Source organism: Corella eumyota, chromosome 1 (assembly GCF_963082875.1).
Source record: "Corella eumyota chromosome 1, kaCorEumy4.1, whole genome shotgun sequence".
Lineage (NCBI taxonomy): Eukaryota > Metazoa > Chordata > Ascidiacea > Phlebobranchia > Corellidae > Corella > Corella eumyota.
Window position 1 is genome coordinate 5,317,244 of NC_137490.1, and position 22,274 is coordinate 5,339,517.

Here is a 22,274-nt window from a genome sequence, read left to right on the forward strand (position 1 = left end):
AAACTAATTTGTCTTAAACAGAATTTCTACAAATGGATAACCTTCCTATTTCGTCAACTTTTCAAATTTATGTTTAGGTAAAAAAAAACTTGTATCTTATAGCAATTAAAAAAAACAAGTTTAACATGAATGCTTAGCTTAAAACAAACTTGTATTTTATAATTGCAATTTCGACGCCGTATGCCGGTTACTTTCCATATGTGTTTAATGCGTGGATGCCAACTCACGTCGTTGTCTATAAAAGGTCACACTTTTTTTTCCCTGGGGTAATAAAATATATATTAAGTAATGACGTATATTTTCCGATGAAGTTGGGATAGTAAAAGGGTTTATCTTTAGACTTGTACATGCGTCTTTAAACATTTTTGCAGATATTATAGCTTTAAAATTTTTTTCTAAAATTTTTATTCGGAAAATAGGCTAATAGCAAACCTAATAAATTAATTTTTTCGAATTTTCTTTTTTTGGCAAAAAATCGATTTTTTTTTCGAGGTAAATTCGTCATGAATTGTAATATAAACTATCAATCATTTCACTACTACATAGCGTTGTTACGTATCACCAACAAAAGTAGATCCGTGCCAACCCGTTTGTCTTCGAAATTGCAATAAAAATATCCTGTTTTAAATGCTTAAGGAAGCTGTCGCAACAAATATGTAGCTGTCTAATGTATACGGAAAGACACATTTAGACGTAACACTGCGCTATGCGATAAATTATAAATGAAAATTGAATGTTTTTTTAAATTATAGTGAAATTATATGTATACTCGGTTTATAAATACTATTATAGAAGTAGGCGGTAACTGCCTCCGTATAATGTTAATTGCTATAATGCATTACAATATACAGGCGTTTGTTGTAAATATAACGTGTTAAAATGTGACCTATTTCATGTAGGTGAATTTAAGGCACGTGATATTTAAACTCTCCAATATATTACCTGCATTTCCAACCATACGTTTTCTTGGAAATTGTTAAGGTTTTGTTTAAATTAAAATTAAATTTCAAAATTCGTAGTAGAAGGGAAATCTTAATACCATACTTTGTATACTAAATGTCAGTTTTAGGAACAATATTTTGATAGTGATGGTGTAGCATAATCATAGCTAAACTAATAGTTATAACTGTTAATCATGGATTTGGACAAAACACTAGTTATAAATGAAAACGATTCGGAAGAGTTGGACTTTGCTATATTGGAATTGGATGATATGTATGCATCGTTAAAGAAGCTGAAAGACGTTAGGACAAGTAAAACAAACAATGTCACAGAAATTGATGAAGGAATTGGCACCGCTGAAAGAAAGGTACATCAATAAAATGTATTTATAAATTTGAATCAGATTGGTTGTGATATTTATTGAATTTATTTAATGAAAAAGTACAATATAATTTGTAAAAATTAACACTTGCTCTCAGTTTTTAATTGTTAAAACTTAATGGTTTTTTGGTAGATTTTGTTTAAAATAACTATCAATAAGTAATTAACTAAAAAGACCTGCTCATCTAATGCATGAAAACATTAGCGGTTTAGTGGTTAGAAACTTGGCTTTACTACAACTTGTCTTCGGTTTGACCTCCGCTGCTTTAATTTAGTATCACTTTTAGGTAAGCAGCTTAAAACCGCGCAAATTCCTTCTCAGCCAAAAACTATAGGCTAGATTGAAAAAACAATGTAACTATATGTTCAGGCTGTGAAAGTTTGTCTTGTCAAATCAAGCACAAATAAATACGTACCAAAACCTTTGTGAAACTTTACGGTAGTTGCTGTTTCTTATCCATGTATAAACTGTTTTATTACATACATTCGAGACATTCTTTAATTACTAAAAGAACGTAACAATTTGTTGTCATCAATGTTGTTTTTGTATACAATCTTCACAGCCTAAATAGTACTAAAGATCTCTATTGCTTTGGTTATGTCAGTTTCATACACTCATGATATCAGTTTTACTATTAAAATTTTGCGAAAAGGGTTTAACTTTGTATTTGAATGTTTTATGTATCAGCGCCATACACATAACTTCACATTTGTTTTAAATAAGAAGTATGTAGACACATTTTTTTATATATATTTTTTCACACGGAAGTCCGTCATACTTTTTGCTATTGTAATTCCTAATTGCGTAAGGAAGAACATACGTTTTAAACAATTTCTACGTTTTAAACAATTTTATTTTTCTAAATCAGAAGAAAAGTGCCAAGCAGCTTACAAGAAGTTTCAGTCAAATAGAAGTTGTCATTTTCGATAAAGAAGGAGAATACACTCAAACAATAACAGAAGAAAAACAGCAAAGCATGTAAGGGTAAAACTTAATTATTAATTACTAAAGTAAAGGTCTAATATAAATCTTTATGGGAAAAGAAAGCGCATTAAATAAGTTTAACATTTTATATTTAATTTTAGGAAAGTTCCTCCTTTTCCAGTTAATTTAAACAATCAATCCAACTTTGACAGGGCAGTAGAATCTCATTCCAGGTAAAAAGCATTGTTTTTGTTATTATAAAAACTAAGTAAAAACAAGAAACCTTACTAACATAAAATTAACCTTAAGTTATTATTATTATTATTTAAAAAATGTTAATATTTTGTGAACTTGAAGAGGTTTTGAGAGATCTTCGAGCATTACTTTTAACCTTCCACCAAGAAACAATATCCCAACGCCTAAGCCTCGTCGCAATCCTTTTATTCAGTACGATTCTGACTCCGATTATGACGAAGTACCTGCTGAGAATGACGTAATAATTATTGTTTTAAATAAGGTTTACAATAACTCAGTAACGGGTTAACAGACTTTTTTGCATACTTTAAAAATAGTAAACAAAATTTGAATATGCCGAAAATCAAATTTAATTTTCTGAATTTCTTATTTTGTATGAGCATTTTCTTTCTGTTCCATGACACTGCTTACTGTAAGTTTATTTGTTGTAACAGCTTGAGCAACAAAATAACGAGCCAACTTATACTTCTATGCAATCTATGTCACCTATACCCGACTATGAAGAAGTTCCTGATAAGTTGGACGATCTAAATTACACTTTTAACAACACATTTCCTTACAAACAAAACCAACCTCCGAATGTACAAAGATCATCATCCTCAATTTCTGCTTTGGCAACTTCGCCGAAATATGGAATGGTTAATTTTGCAGCTAAGACAAGAATAAGAAATATATCTCCAGAACCAGGTTGAAAAAATGAAATTTTAGAGAATATTCATGTTTTAAAAATACCAGAATATAATTTGTTTAAGTGTTTTTGTGTTAAAACAAACAGAAGTTTATGCACTAATTTAATTAATTGATTTATTTATTTTTGTATATATTGTAGCACCTGTAGTATTACAAATGAATCGTTTGAACAGTAACAACGGAATTCTTAACCTGAACTTTCAAGAGGACCAAGAAACAAAATTTGGTATTTTGTTTAACCATCTGACCAATCAATCATCAATTAGTAACTCCACACTTTAAAGCAAGCGAGTTCATTTACCCAACTGTATTTACAGGTACAAAAACAAACGACAGTGCGCGAGCGGAAATGACATCAGACGACGAATGGGATGAAATATCTGTTGATGACAACAATGAAAGGTTCATTGTTTAATTTACTTTAACGCCAACAATAATAAATGACAATTCTATATATATATAATTGCACCTATTAATTCAAACAACGCCCAATGTATAAACAACTCTAAATAGTTTTATTTAATCTTGGTTTGACCTTTAAAACAAGCTTAAAAATGTATGAAATGGACAGAATGAAGCCCTACAATTACATGTAAATCAATGTCATAGAATATTTAATATTAAAAAATACAAAAATAAAGATAGAATTTTTATTTAAGTTTGTAGTTTAGATTTAATAATTATTTAATTAATAGGGAAGATCATACTTCAGCGCAGTACAGAGATGGTCAAGCGCAACCCAACCACTATATTTATAGAAATTCGATGGAGTTTGATCCGAACCCAGAAGGTGACGACGAGTCAGGTAAAACATATTAAAATTAATTTAAAAAAAAAGTTTAAAAATTCGTTTTAATTTAAATGCATTGACCCTTAATCGACATGGCAAAAACACTTAAATTTTGGCAACTTTACACTTCGCATTTAATATACATTATATGTCTACCGATGTTTTTTTGAATTTTTATCTGTGTATATACCAATAGCAAATTACAGCAAGCACCACAAATAAAATAATTTTTTAGGCAATAACCTCTGTTATGTTAAAGTTTCGATTTACAGTTCGAGAATAGGAGGCCTCCCACGCAAATGGGAGGCCGACTTGACTCCCCTATATGGTGGATGTTCATTGAGCAATTAAGACGAACTTATCAGCTAACAATTATTATTAGATTTGATTCTTGGTCACTTGCTCTGACGTTCACGTTAACATATAGGTACAACTGTATTCACAGTGTTTAGGTAATTAATCTTAGTTCAGTATACACACTAGTTTAGTTTGGTTCAGTATTTATTTGCAAAATTTTAGAAATCTAAGGCAGGAGAATATAGTTACGAGACTATAGATTTCAATTTTAGACTTTGCTTGGTCATGTTATGTTGTAAGTGTGTTAACATTCACCTATCGACAATTATTTGACTTATAGTGTGATTTTTATAGGTTGTATACATGAATGGCTTTACTTTTGAATGTTTTAAAGGTTTTTTTTTAAAAAAGGAAATTGTTTGCATGAGAATTGGTAAAAACATGTGCAACATTGTTTAAAACTAAGTAACATCTAACTTATTATTTTTAAAGCAAAGTGTTAGTTTTTAAAAGAAATACAAACAGTTTTAAATTTAAATTAGTTAGTAGTTAAAAGAACAGAACGCTTGCAGATCAAAATGTTTTTTGTTTTTGCGCAGGAACTGCGACTGAGGAATGTACACGCACTTAATTTGTTTTGTTTGCCCGAGTAATTATGTTCTTTGAGGTGAATTCAGTTTCTAGGTGGAAATACTTTGAGCATTCGTTCTGAGCGCAAATTTAAAACAATATTATTATTTGTATAAAAAAAATGTTCAAGTATTACAAACTACTTTTTTAATTTTAATGCAAATTTTTACTGTTTTTTGTTTTAGCTTAGTTTGCAGCCAACTGTTATGGTTATGTTTGTAAGTTTTCTCTTTTTTTACAGAACGAAGCCGATGTTCGTGTTGCCACAAATGCTGTCAGATCTTTATGACCACGATGGTTATTTTTTGTTTAGCTATTTTCTTGGGGGTTCTGATATTTTACATTTATTTAGGTAAGTAAACATGTCCTAAATTAAACGGAATAATGTTGAATATTTCTGATTGCTGAGATTTTTGGTATTATTTCATTTTTGACAAAGAGTAAATTAATATTGTGAAATTCCCGACAGAACCGGATGCACTTTGGCATGTTTTATTATTTGATATTTTATGTCATTAATGGTTTAATATATACATTTTTTGGCAGGAGTTGAAAATGAAAAATATTTAGCTGTTTGGGAAATGAAAAATGGTAAAAATGTTTAATCTGACTAAAATGTATTTCAATTTATGTCCAGTTTTTTTGGTATGTAATAAATCTTTTTGTTTTATAATTTGTGTTAAAGGAAATGGTGGTGGATAAACTCTAAGCAGAAATCTATCTTTAAACGGAAGGTGCAGAAAGGAAAGCAATAAAAGTTCAAAAGATTATGGTTATCCCATATTATTTTGAATCAAAACTGTTGTTATTTCATTATTTTGTTTGGCAATTGCATAGCGAAAATAATAGTATTATAATGTATATGTAAAATGATTGTTTAAAACACGTTCTTGTTACTTTATTTTGTTACATGTTGCAGTTTATGTTGCTTTTATTTGTATTTAGCGGCTTTTTTAACACTATCTTACTACTTTAAACTATATTGTTTTTGTGCGCATTTGGGCTTTGTAATTTGCAGCTTGTTGTAAATAATTAAGTATTATACGTAATTATACTAACCACTGTGTAAAAAATAGCAATTTCGATTTTCTTAAAAATGAGGATAAACTTATGTTAACACAAATTGACAACACTGCAAAACATTGCACATGACAACAGTAACTAAGGTAGCGAAACACAATTTATTTCTTTACGTAAATTGCGTTTGCTCTGTGTATTGTTAAAGTAAGTTTTAGTGGTTAAAAACAACGAATATTAAAGTGATACTTAGTTTTGTTTATTTATAAAATATAAAACTAATGTTAGGTAAACTTATATTGTCAATGTAATTTAGTTTTGTAAATTTATTAAACCTAGAATATATAAAAGCGTATTTTTTCAGGTGCCTTAATTTTTAAATAAACAAATTAAAAATGGCAACCACAAGAGCTGAAGGGCTACCTTTTTTGCCAGGAAACACGTTTAATGACCCAACGGTAAGTGCAATTTACCAGTTTTTTTTTCTTCTAATAATGGTAAATAAAAGTAGCCAGTCTGTCAGTCAGCCAGTGGTAGTGCCTGTGGAAGTTAAGTAGAAAAAGTTTAAATAAGGATATCAGGTAGCGTAAGATATATACGTTTTTGTAGTCGACTGTTAAAAAAAGGTAAACCAGTTGCATCCATATTATCTTTATTCATTAGTTTAAAAAGATGTTTTTTTAAATTGTGATGATAAAACCGATTGTAAATTTAATTGTTTTTACAGAAAACAAGGTACCATGTTTCCAACACCCTGAAGTTTAAAAATGGGTATGCTCAACAACATTCTCCCTCTGTTGGTCTGGGGGGTGAAAGATTAAAATACAATCAATTATCTGAAGCTGAACTGGATGAACTGGCAAACAAAATGCCAACTTTGACCTATGGACAAGCCCAACAGGCTCCCCCTGAAACATTTGTTCCAGCTCACCTTGCTTTCGATAAAAAGGTAAATCTTTAATTTAATTAGTAATTAGTATTAAATTAACCCAAAGTTGGTTACTAATTGCAATAAAAGTTTAATAGGCCTATAAAATTTATGAAATGACTGAAATTAAAATTATATTTTTAAAATTAAATTTATGTCATTTAAGTCACTTTGTCCCTCTAACAATTAAGTTCATATATTTGTTTTAAAAACAGTGGCATACTTTTTTTCAAAGTTTGATAAAAGTTTTTTTGTTGTACACAAGGTTTTGAAATTCACTGGCTACTTCAAAGAAACAGTTCACGAATCTCCTCAGGAATATTACAGAGTTAGGCCGGTTGAGATATTTTACTATTTGGAGGATGACAGTATTTCTGTTGTGGAACCCCATGTTGAAAACTCTGGAATGCCACAAGTAAAACAATTATTTAAACATTCTCAATCCAGCATAGTGTATAATAATTTATTTTGAAAGCCTTGTTTTAAGTTTATTTTATTTGATAGCAGTCCTTTAACATACAACATTTTTAATAGGTATATGTATATATAAGTGTTTCTCTCTTTATTTGTTTATATAATGTCAACACTTTTAAAGACATTGCGTACACTTTTTAAATCACACCTTAAATCTTTTTTTGAAATCCCAATTGCTAGTAAAATGTAGCTGTAACTTAAATGTAATTTTTTTGTTAACTGTAATAGGGAAAGTTGATCAAGAGACAAAGACTCCCCAAAGATGATCAGGGAAATAATTGGCACTGGAAGGATCTCAATCTTTCAATGAATGTTGTGTTTTATGGAAAGGCTTTCAGGATTACAAACTGTGACAATTTTAGCAAGGTTAATTTTTGCAACAAAAAAATATAGGCTATTTACCATTTTGTTTGATCTTCTAACTGTAACATGACCAAGCAGAAATGCCTTTTTTTAAACTAAAATATATATACGTTAACATATCTTTAGTAATAATTTTTTTTTACAGAACTTTATGGAGAGCGAAGGTTTGATTATAAATGAACCAGAATCAGTTCCAAGAGATCCTTATACTGAAACAAGGAAGCAACCGCTGAGATCTTACACTACTCGATCTGATTTCGACAAACTGAAGAAATTTTTGATGCTTGACAGAAAAGTAAATTTAATTTTAAACATAGGCCCACTCATATATCAACAATATACATTTAAATAAGCTTGAATTTAATTGTAAATTTTAGATGAACGAACAATCTATTAATGAATTTTGATAACAATACAGTCCAACTTTAATTTTTTACAAATATTAATCCAGTAAAACTGACTTGGTTAAGTAAAGTTATCTTAACAATTTTAGTTGTTTAATTAATTGGGCAATATAAAAAAATGTAATCTAACATTCTCTATATAGGTTCTTCGTTTTTACTGCGTATGGGACGACAGAGATTCTATGTTTGGTGAAATGAGACCATATGTTCTCCATTACTTCCTCGTGGACGACACGATCGAGATAAGAGAAGTTCATAAACCAAATGATGGGCACGACCCATTCCCAGTCCTTCTTAGAAGACAGAGACTTCCCATTAACAGAAATGATGTTCACTGTATGTAAAGTTCAAAAAATGTTAAATAAATTAAATATTATTTATTCATTAATTTTTTACATTTACTTATCCTTGATATGGGAAGGTAGAGTTCATGACTTTAACATAGAGTAACATCAGTAACTCTGACCCAGTCTCAAGTTTGGGATATTGTTGCTTAAAATCCCTTAAACTGCTGATTAAATTATAAGCTGCTGACTAAGTGTTGGCTTAGCATAGGTAGATACCTTAAATCGCGCCTCACACAAGGATGCTACAGCATGAGAGCAATGGGGATCGAACCAAGGACTTCATATAGTAAAACCAAGTGTTTTGACAACTACGCCAAACTGCCGGTGTATAGTTACCTTAACTTTAAATAAACATTTCATTTAAAACTTGGGCTTTAAATTTAGGTCTAAACATGTAATAAAACTTTTCTTTTTGGTTTGTTGCAGCTTCTTTTCCAATGATTGTTATGGAATTGACCGACCATGAGGTCAAAGAGTGGTTTACACCACGTGACTTCGAGATCGGCAAAACCTTGTTTATTTACGGACGACGTGTCATCATCTACGACTGTGACGAGTTCACAAAGAAGTAATTTACAAACTTTTAGATTTTATTTTTTATTGTAACTCTTGCTTATTGTAAATTTGTATTTTAGTTACTACAGAACAATGGGCATTTCGTCGACGTTTGAACCCATTCCTGTTACAGGATTTGCAAGGGAAGTTCCAAAAATGGTTAGTTTGTATATTCGACAGAACTAGCATTAAGGTTCTATAGGCTTGACTTGCAAAATGATTTAGTCATTTATCTAAAAATTGTGTGTAACTTATAACAGTATATTAGATGTTAACCTTAACTATAAACTGTCACCTTCAAGTTTATCATAGCCATTGAAAAAAAGTTTACAAAGCAACTTCTATGTTTGATTTGTTAAATTTAAACTACAGGAACTTCCGCCTTACAACGGTTTTGGTTCGTTGGAGGATTCTCTGCAGAATTGTTTGAGTTTGGTCCCACAACCACCCAAAAAAGACTTTATTAAAATGTTGGAGAACGATCACAAGATTTTAAGATACGAAGCTTGCATGGTTTGTCGATTTCTTAACCTTTATTACAATTTTGGTAAAGATTTGCCGATACCAATCTGAGAATCATTATATTTTTATGCTGTAGCGCCCTTAAGTAAGGCGCTATAAACGGTATGGACTCTTGCTGAGCCGGCACGTAATCCTGCTAAGCCAGCATGTATACAGCTAAAAGCAACTTTAGACTTGGTCGGAGTAACTGATGTTACTTTAAGTTAAGGTCGTGAGGTCGACCTTCCCACATCAAAGATAAATTTATATATAAAAGTATCATAACTAATTTGTTAACTGATTTCATATTTTAAAAAATATGGTTATTTTTATTTGTTCAGGAATCTGTTCGCCTTGAAGATCGTAGTCGTCGATTCATTATCTCCTATCGACTTTCTGACGACATGGTTAGTATATTCGAACCACCGCAACGTAACTCGGGTATAATTGGTGGCAAATTTTTGGAGGCAACTCGAATCTCCAAACCAAACTCTGACGTCGAAAATCCAGAGTTTTATGGACCAGGCGACTTTGCCATTGGAGCTACAATTCGAGGTTTGTAATATGTGTCTTGTTTAGCGATCTTTTATGTTTGTTCTTTTTTAAACGGGTCAATTTAATAACTAATCAGTTTAGAGAAAGTGCTAACACAGATTTAGGCTAGATATACCCAGATGGATAAAGCATTTTAAAATAAGCAATGTTTAACTCGATATTGCTGCATACCTTAGATGCAGCAATATGCAAAGGCTTTCCTAGCCTTAAACCGATATTGCTGCATACCTTAATGTCTGATACATCTTTTTAAAATAAAATTTTTAAAAATTCACAATTGAAAATTTACCCAGTGTTTAAACACCGATTTACTATCACCAACTGCGACGAGTACGTTCTCAAATATCTTGAGTTGAACCCCGATCAATATCCGGTCAAGACCATCGAGAGTATTCGAGAAGTTCACCGAAAATCGGAGCCGATTTCCCCGTCGACTAAAACCGAGGAAGCAGCGGCGTAACTTTTTTGTTTTGGAATCTGATTACATGTAAAGCATTTCTTTTTTCACTGTATATTATAGCTTTAATAAACAACCGTCTTGTAATTTATCGGCGCTTCATTAGGAGTGGTTATGTCTACTATAGATAGTCTATTATGATTAACCGCTGATATATTCAAAAAGAAATCAATAGTTGTATCATTGTACAGGAAATTATTCACGGATTATGGTATGTGTTTAACCTTGCGCAGTTGTTTAGGTCATATAACGTTGTCAACTAATATCATTAATCACGCAAGCGCACACATATTAATCGTTATCAGCGTGCATGTTAGTGTCACTACAACCATTCGTGTTATAAATACGTGTTTTCTAATTTACCAGTACCTGTAAAATGTAATGCACTGAACAGGTAAGTTGTAATTGAATACAAGGGCGTTTTACAGCGATCTTTATTACAGTAATTTACACAATAAACAAAATAAATAAAACGGGGCGACACATTCTTTGGACAAAAAAGGTTGTTAGAGCTGTACAAGTTCATTTACAAGTTGTAGGTATTGTATTTTGCCTTTTAAAATTAAATTCTTATTTCTTGACGAATATTGCAAGTTTAGATTAATTTACTTGTTAACTTTTTTCATAACTTCCATGTAAAAGTATTACAGTTTTACAGTAAGTTCAGTATAACAACGAACATCACTAAAAATCCAGCAATTTGTTTCTCTTTAACGCACCAAGTGGTGGGGAAGAGTCATGGTGCATAGTCTCAGGCCAGCCAGACCTCGGGGAAGGTTGCCGACTCGCTCCCATTCGTCCTTCTCCGGATCGTATGTCTGGATGACTTTGATGCACCTTCGTGCTGACCAACAGTAACCACCCACCACGTAAACTCGATTGTCCAACTAAAAAAATAACAAAATCAGATACAACACTTTTAAGCAAACATGCTGTAAGGCAATAGTACGATATAAGTAAAGCCTTAGCCATTCTATTTACCACACAGGCTCCAGCCTCGCTCTGTCCCATGGAAATAGGAGTGACCGTCGTCCATTGGTCAAAGTCTGGGCTGTACACCTCAGTCTCAAGCACATCGATACGCTTGTTGATGCCAGCATTGCCTCCAATCACATAGATTCTAAAGATTTCATACAAAGATTAAAAAATAATAGGACTTTAATTATAAAGAACAAAACTTTTTTTGTGCATAGAAAGTAAAAGCTTTAGAACCCTACAATGAAATACAGTAGCATTACAATATATTAAAAATGGATTTACTTTTCTTTCAATGTCACTTGGCTGTGCCATCCTCTTGGATACTGTAATGGCGATCTTCTTTCCCAGATGTCATGCTTGGGGTTGTAACACAACATCGCATCACTAAAATGGCCATCGCTAAATCCTCCGCTGACGTACAGCTTGTCGTGGTGTACTGAACCGTTGTGATCACAAAGTGCATTCTATAAAAAGAAAAGGAAAATAAGAACATGTATATTTATATGTTACATAATCGCAAGATAATTTTGTATATGTGATATAATTAAGAGAAGATGTTGCAATTTAATTTTCTAATAAAATTTAACTAAAGCTGCCTTTAATTGAAAAAAAATAATAATGGTCTCCAATAGGCATCTATTTTTAAAAGAACAATACGTTACTAGTTTTATATACCGGCGCCTTTTATGATTTAATAACTACCTGCGTCGAAGCCACGTACTTCCATCTATCTTCCTCAACGCAATAACATTCCACAGACGACAAGCGGCCAACTGAGTTAACTCCGCCGACGGCATACAACCTATTATAAGCAGGAATGGCACTAACATGAAAACCAGCTCGGTTCTCGTTCATGCTGGCTATTTTCATCCAAGTGTTAAAACGTGGATCATATCTATGTAAACAAACATGTGATGTTAATTAAAACATAAAATTAGTGAAATAAATATTGTTGTCCAATATGCAGTCTACTTTACAAAAAATTTATAAGTAGCTATTTTCCATTTTTCATAAAATAAAAAGGGGCAGCTTCCGAAAATGTTTGTGTTTTTAAGAGTAGACAAGCGTCAATTATAAATATGCAGTCATATATTTATACTATTTAACATATTTTAACTACCTAGTAACTGTAGAAACTGATGTTTTCCCCCTCTCTTCAAAGTGATTCTGGCCACCCAACACGTATAGAAAGTTGTTTAAGATAGCAACACAATGAGAATGAACTCCGGTGTCCATACTAGGCAATAAAGTGTAAGCTGTCAATTCTCGGTTGAACACTGTAAAAACAATTATAAAATTAATTATAAAATTAGTTTTATTAGTGGTTGAATTCTTATAAACAACCGTGGTAATACCTTAAATAAACTGTGTGTTTACTAAATTTACATAGTTAGGTCTTGTACATTGTCAATCTATTTCTATAAATAGATAATCGTAGCCTATGCTACATCCAATAACTTTACTTGTGCCTATTTAAACAGCTTATTACAGAGTTATTAACATAATTCTAAACTCGTTTTTTATAAATAGATTTTACCTTTTAATTGGTTCGATACTTCGTCAGTATTGTCAGCTCCACCTAACACAACAAGTCGAGTATCACTTGATCGGATCTTAGTTCGTGATGATGGTACGATTGGTTGGGAATGTGGAAGCATATGATAACTACTAGCCTAAATAAATGTGTCATTATCTTGTTAAATATTCGTATGTACCTCAATTATGAAGGTGAATAAATATTAACTTACCTCAAGTAGCAAATCGTTGCATTTAGTTCTCATAAAGTCGACAACATTCACATGAACCATAAGGTCACGTGGGGGCATAAGAGGAAAGCGAATTTTTTCCATCAGTTTACGGATAAACGCTTGTCTAAAATAAGAAAATACAAAATCAATCATAAAGTACTTATATTTAGAAAACTTATCTAATTACATTGCTCTGCAATTTTTTAACATATAAAATTTGCAGTCTTATACCTGGAATGATCATACATGATCCATTTCAAAGTAGCTGCAAACACATCCAGTTCCGACATGACCTTTAAATCGTTGCTATCCAACAAGAAACTCATGTTCTCATAAGTTAATTTCTGTAGTTGGTTTGATTTAATAAAATCAGGGAATCTGTACAAAAAATTGTGTAAGTTTTATAAATTAGGCATGTATTATATTTGTAATACTTTTGTCTTTTTTATAAAGTCGAAAAGGCATTCAAACTGGTTTATATACAGTTTATTAGTGGCTCACCTTTCTAGCATGTATTTGTAAGCCTTTTCTTCCAATTGGGCCATGCTAAAAACCTCGGCAATATGAATAATGTCAACACATGTATTTACTTCAATGGCAGATATCAGAAACTCCATGCAAAAATCCAAGACCACTTTAATCTAAAACAAAAAAAGTTTTTTTTTATGGTCAAAAAAGAAACCCTACATAATAAACGAAAAATTAAACAGTTTAAATGCTTTGTTTTACCTGCATGTGTCTTCCTACAGCCAGAATATTTTGCACAGATTGCATGTTGATTGGTAGTTTACCGGTGTACATAAACTCGACGATATGCTTCAAACCATCGCTGCTTATTCCACGAAGTTCAATCGATTCGGAAAACCAAGTGTACTTGGCTCCTTCGTTTCTACCAATTTGAGCTAAACACAAAAGTTTAAATTTGTTTTTTAATTAGAATTTTTTACTAAGTTTAATGAGTTAGTTATCATTGTTTCCTTTGAAAAGCAAGTGCTTGCGCATTAGAACATTCCAACGCTGATTCGCTTGACCAAACAACGCTTTTACTGTAAATTTGCAACAATTTTTCCTTAGTTTGAAAGAGACGATTTGTTATGTAAAACAGCATTTAGAAGAAGTTTAACGTTAGATTTACATGTTTATAACTTTATATATAAGTGTTATGTACTAATATTACAGAAAACTGCACTTAGATTAAACATTGGGATAACTATATTTACCGTTTTGGTTATCTTTTGTGAACATATTCCGAAAGTACGGACTACATGCTGCAAGTAATGCTCGGTGTACTGGAAATCGAGTATTTCCAGCAATCAAAGTGACGTCACAAAGCAAGTTTTGTGACCTCAAAGAATCGAAGCCATCCAACAAAATGTTGTTGTATGCGTTTGATGTAAACGTGGTCTCTGGATGACCGCTTTTTAACTGAGGTTGCGTGAAACTGGAAAACAGAATAAGGTTAGGTAAATGGGTTTAAATTGTTTTTTCATTGATACCAAAACCTGTAAGTATTACGGTTAGATTTGTTATATAAGCTTAAGGTTTATATGTTATGGTATATTGCAAATTACCTTTCAGTTGATGTAGGGAAACTAGAAAGTGACGACAAATCCATTGAGGTCTTAGCCATTAGTTTGGAAGACATGACAAATTTGTTAAAATTTTACGATTCTGTCCTACTTTTGATCCTGTAAATAAAAAAATACTTATCAGAAGCTGCTAAAAACGGTAATGTATTCGTTTTTTTTTCTACTAACATAATTGTCAATTTAAATTATTAAATAATTTCTTAGGCTTAAACAATCGCTTGTAAAAAATAATTTTGCTTATTATTATGCTATAAATACACGTAGGCGTACACTACGTTTTGCTAGAACTATATTAAAAGCGATGTTGGTGTTTGCAACTTTCTCTTTTCTAAAAACGATTAAATACCGGTTTTGTCGAGAAACCACGTTAGCGTTAGATGCCTCTGGGCAATATAACACAAAAGCAACATAGTCGCTGACCTATGAAATATTACAACTCTGTAACAACCTGATGCGTTGTCTTAAAAATGCGTCAGATTCGCGTTACTATTAATAGTATCATCTCTGGAATTTTTTTAATAACCGTCTGCTTCGAGACTAAACTTTTATTAAATTACAAGTAATAGGACGACTCTAGTTAAATTTACAAAGAATTAAAGTTTTTGAAAATACAAGAAAAGTTTAGTATGTATATTTTAAATATAAAACACATTTAAAAATTAGATATCTCTGGGTTTGTTTCACTATGCAAATATCATAATTAAACCTAAACAGTTTTATTCCAAGTAATACTATAATTTTATAAAACAAATCAAAAATATAAAGCACTTTATACTAAGAAAAATGTAAGCACAATGCTTTTTGCATGGTTAATTGCACATTAGATTAACACACTATTCTTATTGCTTGACATCAAAATCAAGATAATGTCGTTTAAAGTTGTTATCTTAAACTGTTCCATTTGTTGCATTCCCAGTTGATGTAGATTCTAACGTCAACACCGTAGTCGAATTTGCTGTGGTTGTTTCAGGCAATGTCGTTGGATTTGTTGTTAGAACTGTGGCATTGGTCACAGGGGGCGTCTGTTTAAAAAATAGGTTTTAATATTTGCTAAGTAGTTTTAATATTCTAACACTTTTTATAAAACTTTTTTATTGTCTAAAAATATGTTCGCGAAGTCGATACTGTTCGTATAATAATACAAAGTTTTTTTTTTCAACTGTATTAATTACAAACTACGTTCAAATTTTATATATTAACAGTCATCATACCATTACAGTCGTGTTAGTTTGAATACTAGCTGTCGAATTGGGCGGTTCTGTTGATTGCATTGTTGTAGGTGTTGTCTGGGCTACAGTGGTTGTTGTTGATTGTGATGTAAGGGTTGTTTCAGGCACAGTGGGAGATGTTGTCACAGTCGTTGAAGACATAGATGGGGAAGGCGTAGGTGTAGTGGTTGGGTTGGTTGTTATCGTAGTAGTAGACATCGCAGTGGTTGATTGTCCGCCACCCTGTGAACCGCTAGTTGGCGCAGGAGAGGCTGTAAGAAAAATAAGTAAATTAGACCCTTCAAGACGATTAGTTGTTTAAATTTTATATTTAACGTGATTGTATTGGGTGATTATGTAATTCAAGGTTAAAAAATATTTCTTTTACTGTCAATCTTTTATATTATATTTCTTACTTGTAAGAGTTGCGAGTAATATAATAATCACAATCAGGAGAACCAATATAACAAGTCCGATAATTATTTCTAGTTTGTATTTTCGTAAAAGCTCAACCCAGCGACTTCTCTGAGTAAAAGTGACTCCGTCTAAAAATAATTTGTTTAAAGTTGAACTCGTATTTAAAACAATAAAGGCGCACTGTTTTTAATTCACATAGCATATTGCAGACAGTAAGCAGTAGCTTTACGTTATTGTGTTATTCATTGATAGATTCTGAGTGGCGCTAGAAAAAGAATAAAGGAAGTAATACGGTATTTAGTACAAAAACAAGCATAGCAGTAAGCAACAATATACTCACGATCACTAGTTGCTTCATTTCCTTGTTCAATTATTAAAACTTGTGAGGTTTCTTTTTTATCTGGTAAAATTTAACAAAACTTTTAAAATAACTTGCCCCACTAGCTAATGTGAGTTTTAGAACACTTTTTTATAATTTTTAAAACCTTTTTTTTTTATCTTAGAATTATAATTTTTTTACCGTTTTCTTCGTTGTCTGAGTTTTCATCGTCATCGCTTGGGCTTTTCATTAGTTGAGCATCTTGTGAAGTTGCCGTATCCTTCTGCTCTTTGTCCTCTGTAACGTCGTGCTGTGAGGCCGTACTTATTTCTTCTTCACTTTCTTTGTCATTACCTTCTTCTTCTTGTTCTTGATCTTGCTTCTTTTCTACTTCTTTTTTTTGTTCTTTTTCTTCATTTTCTTCTTTGTGTTTTGGGCTTTCTTCTTCCTTTTTTTCTTCTTGTTTTGGGCTTTCCTCTTTTTTTTGATCTTTTTCCTCACTTGACTTGTTTTCTGCGTTGTCCTTCTTTTGGTCTTCAATATTCTCCATTTCAATCGCCTGTTGGTCTTCTTTATCCACCATGGTTAGGCCGCGTTTTAAAATATAACTTTTTACTAAAATAGATGTTTACCGTAATTAAAACCTGAAATCCACTGTTCACATTCTGAAACAATATTGTTTATTATGTAAACAGAATAACTTATAAGACAACACTAAACGTTGAGCTACGATTTATGTTGTAACTGTAACAGAAATCGTGCTATATGGTAATACATAAAATCGACTTAGCCTGATACCATAAACAAATAAAAGTAAGCACAGCATTTCACAAATAAGCCTGTCTGTAATTGTAAAGCTCCTACTGGATTACACAAACTAATCCTGTTTTTAAACCTAACGTCGTTGTTTGTATTATATTTTTACACTACGTTATTTTTACAAGTTTGCAAAATGTAGCGCCCCACACAATTGCTATTTTGCTTCCTTGTTTAAAGGAACTTACGTCATTTCACGATGAGGCTTACTTACTATGTCCCGCTGAATGTTGTTCAATCAAAGTTGGGAGAACTCTGGTGCTCTAGACTGCGCCTTGACTTGTCATATACGACTCATGTTTCACTTCCTTGTATTATATTCTGCATTTTATTTGTTTTTGTTGTTAATTGCTAACTTTTAATAAAGAAACAAACTTGCCTAAAACCTTTTTTTAAGAACTCTTTGCTAAACCCGCGCCATTTTTCCATCTCATTACTTAATTGTAAAAAAAAAATACCAAAACTGTGTTTCTTTTAGTCTATTTTTTTAAGTACAGAACGATTTTATTGTTTTAATGTTTGGGAATTTTTCTGCCTGATGACAATTAAAAGTAAAAGCGAAAGTGTTTTTAAGTATTTTATTTCATCATATTTGTATACAAATTAAAATATGATCTACAAATGACAATAAAACAAAGCGTCAAAACAATAAAATAGATATCAATATAAATATAAGTGGTTAAAAAGATCGTGCTAAAAATAGCAAAATTGCATTTTAATAAATATATGACGCAAAAAATTATTAAAAAGAATTCTCCGTTTTGTTTAGTACAACTTGTTCAAATATATTATTTAAATATATGTATTTGTTTTATTGGTGTATATATATCGTATCCTACAAGGCACACAAAAAAAACGTAATTTAAAGATTGGAAATAGGTTTTTTCAACACGAAAAAATCAATTTATAATATATATATATATATATGATACTAAAATAGTTTTTTTCGGTGAATAAATCAAAAAAAAGGACAGTGAATTAGGTAATGGTTTCTGTTCAACTGTTGACTTGCATTGTTTTTGTCAATTTTTGTTTTTTCCTCAGAAAAAATATAAATAACAATAAATTACGTCATTGTCTATAACATGTCCATTACTGTTGAGCACGTGCCGCACTTTATTGCTTGCTCAGCCCTTTCTTCGGTTGATTTTAAAATAAAAATTTTCCAACCAATCAGGTTCATCCATTTCATCTGTTCACGCGTACTGGTAGCGTACATGTAATAAGTGCGGTCCGAAAACACGAGTCTGAGTGAAAATAAGATACATTTGTTTAAACGTTAAAGTAAAGTGCAGTGTGTTTAGATTAGTTAAATTTTTTTAGGGTTTATTATTAATTGAATAACAGCATACCCGAAGCAATTTGGTTTAGATAAATTGTCACTTTCTATTATAGCTTTTGATTCTCTAATATCAAGAGTACTGAGTGCTTTTTCGTCCTAAACAATAAACAAATGTAGATTTTTAAAAATCTTCGTTTCATACAGAAAATGTAGATTTTTTCTAAATTTTTTAAACTATTTTGAATGTAGGTCAACAATTTTAAAATATCGGTTTATTTTAAGAAAACATCAACAAAATTATATTTACCACAGGTTCGTCGAAATATTTTAATTCGTATCCCCTTAATTTAAACCATCGAATTTTCCAACTCTAGAAAAAATAATCAATAATTAAGCGGACGTAATATTATGTTAGAGTGTGCTATATGCGTCTTGGTAAATTTGGGCGTTCGGTTGTATCTAGTTTTTTTTACCTTTACACTGCCTCCTCGTTTAGTTAAAAATCCCTCCTTGTTTCCCAAGTCCTCGTTTTCCCATTTTCGTTGCAAAACGTCACATATTCTGTAAGCTTCCTGCAAAAACTTTTTTCTTAGCCCAGATTCGATGGAAACAAGAGTTGAATGCGTCGTCTGATAGGCTTTGATCACGTGATCTAGGTCGGTTGCCCCGTGTGACGTAAACACAGCAATCGTCTGTGACGTAGAAAATTAAATGTAACATTTTGACAACTGTCTGTTTTTTATACTTTAGTTAGTATATTATCTACTTAAGACTTACTTTATACATATTTTGCGTATATAAAAATTTGGGTTAAAACTTGAAAAATTGAAAAGAACATATCTTTATTGTTTTGTATATTCATTGACTTGTCTTACCTTTAAAAGAACGCTTAATCGACTTAAATATTTAAGTGGCTCCATTAAGGAACATTGTAAAATTGTGGAACTGCAAATTTGTTCGTCTAAAAACGGATTTTTTGATTTCCATTTCTGTTGTGGTAAAATTAAAATAATTTTGTTTGTGGTATTTACTTGCATTTTAAATTATTTTTTATTTTTTTATGTAAGTTATAAAGTAAATTGTCATAAGTTCAAGGTACCTCAAATATTGGGTTTAGTGACGTCATTTTTGTGACGTCATTTGCAACTTTTTCTGCTCTGGCGTAGTTGCCACAATATATCTCGTACAGTTTAAAAGAATCTTTCTGTAAAAAAAAGAATATAAGACATAAAAAGTTGAAAGTTTTACTTTTAACAAATTGAGGATAAATTTAAAAAATATTTTATCTTACCATATCGTCGTATATTTTGCCAACCGCGACGTTGTAAAAATTTGTGCAAGGTGTTTCCCCATTTGCGAGATCGTTTTTTGATACCGACGATGACTCATTGAGTTTTTTTAACAAATTAACATGGATGTCCACAAGGTCGGTCACGTTACCGAACAAGGCTCTCACGTGACCCTCGTCAATCTCATACTGAATTTCTTCTGAGCATGACGTCAATTCCGGTTTCAGAACCTAGTTAAAGTAAACGTTATTGTTGTTTGCTTTAAACTTCTATTGCAATTCACGTAACAGGTAAATCAAACATGTTAACTAATTCAAAATATCCAATAACTCAATTTAAATAGGCCAAGACTTTAAAATGCTGGTTAATAGCTATGTTTTAATAAATTTAAGAACACTTAATAAACTTTCACCAAAAATATAAATAACTGGCAGACTTTGGACTACGGCCATTACTATTAGAATAGATATTGTTTTACTTACTTCAACCATAAAATTTAATGTTCTAAGGTAATCTTCTTCATCGTTAATCATTCGTTCAACTAAGGTGGCCCTTATCTTGCATTCGTTGCTTATGTTCATTATATTAGTTTTTTAATTGTTACTATTGAAAGATTAAAAAGGTTAATTTACCTTTAGTTAGTTTATAAGTATTGCAAAAAATTGCCACGTTAAGTTTTCATATTTAAAACGTTAATCAAAAAAATCAAACCGCCTGAAGCAATGTTATATATAACATTTAATATTTCAAGTTAAACTGTTATATCCAAACTACTATTTAGTATATATCGTTTGTTTACATTTTAAAAACATGTTAATATCTTAACCCTATAATGCACTACAGACTAGCCTACACTTTTATGACTGCAATATACTATTAGATACAAAAACTCTTTAGTAACAAGCTGCTTTAAAACAACGTAAAACATGCACCAAAAGCTTTATAGTCTGTCGTCTAAGAGTTATGTATGTTATACTGCATTACCTAATGGATCTACAGCGAAATATTGTTACAGTGCAAAAGACAACGGAAACAATTACAAAACCCAGCATCTCTATGATAAAAGAAATTCTAAACACTGCGCTACTATCTAAACTAGTTTATTACAGGACGTTGTTTAACTATTAAAGCAAGCAATATATTAATCACTTACAACATATTTATATATTTACCAAGTAAATCAGTCACATGATGTTCCCACACTTCCTATAGTTATCTTTAAGTTATAAAAGTTGCTTACCTTATTATTTACTGTAAAGCCTTTCCTTATAAGAACTTTTAAAGGGGAAATTAGACTTGCCAGATTACGCATATGTCGTGATGTTATGCCTTTATTTATTATATCGTTAAAAATTTATTTGTTCAAAATAAAAACCAAGCAAAACTTATTGTTTTTTCACTTACTAGCTATTAATCATAGTAGCGTTTTCCAAATTTAGTTTCAGGTATCAAAATGTTATTTACGAGTATTGTAAGATACTCTAATACAACTTTATGTATTACTTTTAAAATAATAGATTTTATAAAAAGTAGGAGGCAATGTTATAATTTAAACTTTTTTGTATTGATTTATTTTAATGGGTATTGGCATTTTAAAAACGCCGATGTCGATAATTATATGCTGGATTTTTGCCGTGGTTGCATTTTTACCTTTATGATGTAGTGGTTTCGCCAATTCACCACACCATATACTTGATTGTTATTTTGATCATACTTACATCCGATTAGATTACAAATACAAATTAGGCGATACAATCATATCACGTATTGTATTGTAAAAATACGCAAAACCTAACACTATTTTTTGTAAATATTTTTGATTTAATTTTTTTTTTTGAAAAACAATATAAAAATATTTAGTCCGTTTTTAATTTTATTATTTTGAAATTTGTTTTTAAAATCGTAGGTGTAAAATTTCAAAAACATGTTGTTTTATATTATAGGTGAGCTCAAGCCTACGCTGATAACGTATTACTTTTAACATAAATAATTGTTTTAACCTAAAACACGAAAACCGTGTTAAATTATATTATCTACAGTGTAATATAAACTTTGGTTTTCCAAGTTCGTCGAATGCCATGCCTTTTAGACTTCAGGTTACCATAAAATAGCCCTAA

The 22,274-nt window shown here is 31.1% G+C and overlaps 5 protein-coding genes across 5 annotated transcripts; 2 read left to right on the plus strand and 3 right to left on the minus strand.

Annotated features, from left to right (window-relative positions):
• The first annotated feature begins 1,135 nt into the window (after window positions 1-1,135).
• LOC145745665 (uncharacterized) lies at window positions 1,136-5,908 on the plus strand. Its single transcript, XM_082563839.1, has 11 exons — window positions 1,136-1,309; window positions 2,193-2,302; window positions 2,410-2,481; window positions 2,606-2,741; window positions 2,938-3,190; window positions 3,333-3,419; window positions 3,511-3,595; window positions 3,889-3,998; window positions 5,152-5,262; window positions 5,457-5,501; window positions 5,596-5,908. The coding sequence occupies exons 1-11, from the start codon at window positions 1,136-1,138 to the stop codon at window positions 5,610-5,612; spliced, it is 1,200 nt and encodes a 399-aa protein (XP_082419965.1). The 3' UTR covers window positions 5,613-5,908.
• Window positions 5,909-6,110: 202 nt separating this feature from the next.
• On the plus strand, window positions 6,111-10,602 carry LOC145751603 (EF-hand domain-containing protein 1-like). Its single transcript, XM_082567788.1, has 12 exons — window positions 6,111-6,134; window positions 6,292-6,385; window positions 6,655-6,876; window positions 7,121-7,270; window positions 7,558-7,695; window positions 7,838-7,987; window positions 8,240-8,432; window positions 8,870-9,011; window positions 9,079-9,157; window positions 9,371-9,511; window positions 9,841-10,054; window positions 10,348-10,602. The coding sequence occupies exons 2-12, from the start codon at window positions 6,323-6,325 to the stop codon at window positions 10,512-10,514; spliced, it is 1,659 nt and encodes a 552-aa protein (XP_082423914.1). The 5' UTR covers window positions 6,111-6,134; window positions 6,292-6,322; the 3' UTR covers window positions 10,515-10,602.
• A 335-nt stretch (window positions 10,603-10,937) lies between these two features.
• Window positions 10,938-14,927, minus strand: LOC145763880 (kelch-like protein 13). The gene is made up of 12 exons (XM_082575424.1): window positions 14,809-14,927; window positions 14,458-14,678; window positions 13,967-14,139; window positions 13,739-13,878; window positions 13,469-13,615; window positions 13,238-13,361; window positions 13,027-13,162; window positions 12,610-12,766; window positions 12,192-12,384; window positions 11,772-11,953; window positions 11,493-11,631; window positions 10,938-11,398 (listed from the first exon to the last, which is right to left on the minus strand). Exons 1-12 carry the CDS (start codon window positions 14,880-14,882, stop codon window positions 11,222-11,224), a joined length of 1,863 nt encoding a protein of 620 aa, XP_082431550.1. The 5' UTR covers window positions 14,883-14,927; the 3' UTR covers window positions 10,938-11,221.
• Window positions 14,928-15,356: 429 nt separating this feature from the next.
• Window positions 15,357-17,502, minus strand: LOC145760599 (uncharacterized). Its single transcript, XM_082574521.1, has 5 exons — window positions 16,972-17,502; window positions 16,792-16,851; window positions 16,451-16,579; window positions 16,038-16,306; window positions 15,357-15,848 (listed from the first exon to the last, which is right to left on the minus strand). The coding sequence occupies exons 1-5, from the start codon at window positions 17,351-17,353 to the stop codon at window positions 15,714-15,716; spliced, it is 975 nt and encodes a 324-aa protein (XP_082430647.1). The 5' UTR covers window positions 17,354-17,502; the 3' UTR covers window positions 15,357-15,713.
• An 848-nt stretch (window positions 17,503-18,350) lies between these two features.
• On the minus strand, window positions 18,351-21,468 carry LOC145761942 (phosphatidylinositol 3,4,5-trisphosphate-dependent Rac exchanger 2 protein-like). The gene is made up of 9 exons (XM_082574618.1): window positions 21,398-21,468; window positions 20,640-20,760; window positions 20,160-20,387; window positions 19,968-20,072; window positions 19,744-19,857; window positions 19,342-19,560; window positions 19,176-19,238; window positions 18,939-19,024; window positions 18,351-18,833 (listed from the first exon to the last, which is right to left on the minus strand). The coding sequence occupies exons 2-9, from the start codon at window positions 20,736-20,738 to the stop codon at window positions 18,665-18,667; spliced, it is 1,083 nt and encodes a 360-aa protein (XP_082430744.1). The 5' UTR covers window positions 20,739-20,760; window positions 21,398-21,468; the 3' UTR covers window positions 18,351-18,664.
• Window positions 21,469-22,274: the final 806 nt, after the last annotated feature.

What these genes read in the sequence shown, in the direction of transcription:
- LOC145760599 (XM_082574521.1), bottom strand. Translation starts at nt 17,353, where the DNA reads ATGGTGGATAAAGAAGACCAACAGGCGATTGAAATGGAGAATATTGAA. An exon ending in ATTACTCGCAACTCTTACAA is followed by an intron (nt 16,307 to 16,450) that starts GTAAGAAATATA and finishes TTTTTCTTACAG; the next exon opens with CCTCTCCTGCGCCAACTAGC. An exon ending in AAACTAACACGACTGTAATG is followed by an intron (nt 15,849 to 16,037) that starts GTATGATGACTG and finishes TTTTTTAAACAG; the next exon opens with ACGCCCCCTGTGACCAATGC.
- LOC145745665 (XM_082563839.1), top strand. Translation starts at nt 1,136, where the DNA reads ATGGATTTGGACAAAACACTAGTTATAAATGAAAACGATTCGGAAGAG. An exon ending in TTGGCACCGCTGAAAGAAAG is followed by an intron (nt 1,310 to 2,192) that starts GTACATCAATAA and finishes TTTCTAAATCAG; the next exon opens with AAGAAAAGTGCCAAGCAGCT. An exon ending in AAGTACCTGCTGAGAATGAC is followed by an intron (nt 2,742 to 2,937) that starts GTAATAATTATT and finishes TTGTTGTAACAG; the next exon opens with CTTGAGCAACAAAATAACGA.
- LOC145761942 (XM_082574618.1), bottom strand. Translation starts at nt 20,738, where the DNA reads ATGAACATAAGCAACGAATGCAAGATAAGGGCCACCTTAGTTGAACGA. An exon ending in GCAAAATATACGACGATATG is followed by an intron (nt 20,073 to 20,159) that starts GTAAGATAAAAT and finishes TTTTTTTTACAG; the next exon opens with AAAGATTCTTTTAAACTGTA. An exon ending in AATATTTCGACGAACCTGTG is followed by an intron (nt 19,025 to 19,175) that starts GTAAATATAATT and finishes TTTATTGTTTAG; the next exon opens with GACGAAAAAGCACTCAGTAC.
- LOC145763880 (XM_082575424.1), bottom strand. Translation starts at nt 14,882, where the DNA reads ATGTCTTCCAAACTAATGGCTAAGACCTCAATGGATTTGTCGTCACTT. An exon ending in CACAAAAGATAACCAAAACG is followed by an intron (nt 14,140 to 14,457) that starts GTAAATATAGTT and finishes TTTTGTGTTTAG; the next exon opens with CTCAAATTGGTAGAAACGAA. An exon ending in GCGAGGCTGGAGCCTGTGTG is followed by an intron (nt 11,399 to 11,492) that starts GTAAATAGAATG and finishes TTATTTTTTTAG; the next exon opens with TTGGACAATCGAGTTTACGT.
- LOC145751603 (XM_082567788.1), top strand. Translation starts at nt 6,323, where the DNA reads ATGGCAACCACAAGAGCTGAAGGGCTACCTTTTTTGCCAGGAAACACG. An exon ending in ACACGTTTAATGACCCAACG is followed by an intron (nt 6,386 to 6,654) that starts GTAAGTGCAATT and finishes TTGTTTTTACAG; the next exon opens with AAAACAAGGTACCATGTTTC. An exon ending in CATTGGAGCTACAATTCGAG is followed by an intron (nt 10,055 to 10,347) that starts GTTTGTAATATG and finishes AAATTTACCCAG; the next exon opens with TGTTTAAACACCGATTTACT.